The sequence below is a fragment of the Penaeus japonicus genome, unplaced genomic scaffold (genome assembly GCF_977035675.1).
Source record: "Penaeus japonicus unplaced genomic scaffold, GWHDUDI00000001_assembly GWHDUDI00000030, whole genome shotgun sequence".
Lineage (NCBI taxonomy): Eukaryota > Metazoa > Arthropoda > Malacostraca > Decapoda > Penaeidae > Penaeus > Penaeus japonicus.
Window position 1 is genome coordinate 3,071,382 of NW_028234432.1, and position 2,500 is coordinate 3,073,881.

Sequence of the window (2,500 nt, forward strand, 5' to 3'; positions counted from 1 at the left end):
CTCTCTCTCCCTCTCTCTTTCTCTTCCTCTCTCTCCCTCTCTCTTTCTCTCTCCCTCTCCCTTTCTCTCTCTCTCTCTCACTCTCACTCTCACTCTCACTCTCATGTGTACCAGTACTGAAAAAGACACAACTGGTTATTTTGAGCCATTTAACTAATTTGCAGTTCTTTCTTGTATATAAGTTAACATATAGGGGACAGTATTTATTGAATTAAAGAACCAGCAAAGTGCCACCTATGGCATATTGTGTTAACAAGTGTATATTATAAATATTACATGTATTTTATGGGAAACTCAAAAGTAAACAACTATACCATACTCATGAGGTTACCTGCTTTTGATATGTCATTTACTTTACACCAGTTTTACTGATTTCATATTATTCTAACAGGTTGCTGCCCAAAATTGTCGTAAACGGAAGCTGGATCAGATTCTGCACTTGGCAGATGAGGTGAAAGCCATTCAGAACCGTAAAAATGAGCTGTACAATGAATATGAGTACTTGAGCACAGAGCGAACCCGCATTAAACACAAGTTTTCACTCTTGTACCGACACATATTCCAGGTAAGTGTTTAATATTGTGAAACAGATGTAGAATATTCAGTAATGTCACAATGTTTCTTTATTTTCATGGTTATTTAAGTAGTATGAGAATGCTTCTAATTCTTTCTTCTTTCTTTTGTTCTTCTACTCTCAGAGTCTGCGTGATCCTGATGGCAATCCATACTCTCCACACGAGTACTCTCTGCAGCAATCAGCTGACGGGAGTATCTTGCTGGTCCCTCGCTCGTCCACTGCTCAAGGCATGGACCCAAGCTCTAGTAACAAGCCAAGAGGGAAGGATGACCCCAAGCAGTGAGCTAGCCAACCAACCCTGCCATACTGCCTCATCATCTAGACAAAGATTCACTTTTAATGGCATGAAAACAGAACTGAAATCTCCATCACTGTTATACATTAGACAGACTTGGCTTGGCTTCATACAGTGCACTTCTGCTGGATGTGGTGCAGTGCTGCTAAACATTGCTGTGCTCAACAGCATCTGTTGGTAAAACTTGTTCCTGGTGCTGAGGTCTTTGTTCAATGGCACTGAATGTTCTGTTATTGGTGTCCTATCCATCATATGCCATGTAAATTTGATTTCTTGTTACTTAAAGCTGAGTCATAGTTCATGTATGGTAGATGAAATGCAGTGTAAATGGGTTGTTCAAAATAGTGAAATATGGCTGCTGATTTAGCATATTATCCATGAGAACAGAACGGCCTTCAGTTAATCAAGTAACAGATTCATTCTGCTCACTGCTCGTTTACCGAGGTCTGCAAGACTGAAAGAGACATTGATGAAACTTGCTTAAGGTAGCATGTTTTTAGTTAAAAAGGCTGTGATGATAACTCGAGTAAATCACATACAAACAAAACATTTATGGGTGTTTGTGTAAGCGAATATATACATACATACACACACATGCACATACACATACATATACACATGCATACATATACACATACATACATATATATATATATATACATATGCATACACATATACATATACATACATAGACATATACATACATATACATATACATACATATACATATACATACATATACATATACATATGCATACATACACATACACACATACACACATACACATAAACACACATACACATACATATACATATACATATACATACATCATACATATATTATATATTATATATTATATATTATGTATTATATATTTTATATGTTTTATATATTTTATATGTTATATATATATATATATATATATATATATATATATATATATATATATATATATATATATATATATATATATATATATATATATACACATATATATATACATATATGTATGTATGTATGTATATATATATACACATATATATGTATATGTTTATATATAATATGTATATATTTTTTTATGTATATGTGTGTATATATATACATATGTAATATATATGTATGTGTATATATATGATATATAATAATATATATATATATATATATATATATATATATATATATATATATATATTATATATATGAATATGTAATATATATGTATATAATATATATATGAATATATATATATTATATTATATAATATATATATATATTATATACATATTTATGTACATGTATGTATGTATGTAAATATATATGTATATAGATAGATATACATATCACATACATTTTTATGATCAGCATGTGTATGAGATACGGTATACATGCACTCACACACTCAAAGACACACATGCATGCTCACATATAATTACACACACACACACACACACGCACACGCACACGCACATCCACACGCACACACACGCACACGCACAAATGCATATATCCATCCACTTCCACTCATCCACTCACACATTACAAGATCTCGTTTTGGTATTACAGTACATTTTTTTTTGTTTTTGTTTTTTGTCACAGCTCAAAATATTTTAGAACAAAAAAAGATATC

General features: G+C 31.5%; 1 protein-coding gene across 12 annotated transcripts in view; it reads left to right on the plus strand.

The window, feature by feature from the left end:
• cnc (NFE2 like bZIP transcription factor cap-n-collar) overlaps positions 1-1,669 on the plus strand; it is a 412,613-nt gene extending 410,944 nt beyond the window's left edge. For 9 of the 12 annotated variants that reach the window (XM_086554849.1, XM_086554850.1, XM_086554840.1 and 6 more), the window contains 2 exons: positions 392-565; positions 699-1,669. In XM_086554849.1, the coding sequence (XP_086410975.1) occupies positions 392-565; positions 699-860 (336 nt within the window). In that variant the 3' untranslated portion in view covers positions 861-1,669. The remainder of the gene's footprint in view (positions 1-391; positions 566-698) is intronic. The other 3 variants (XM_086554846.1, XM_086554847.1, XM_086554848.1) reach the window with 3 other exon arrangements.
• Positions 1,670-2,500: the final 831 nt, after the last annotated feature.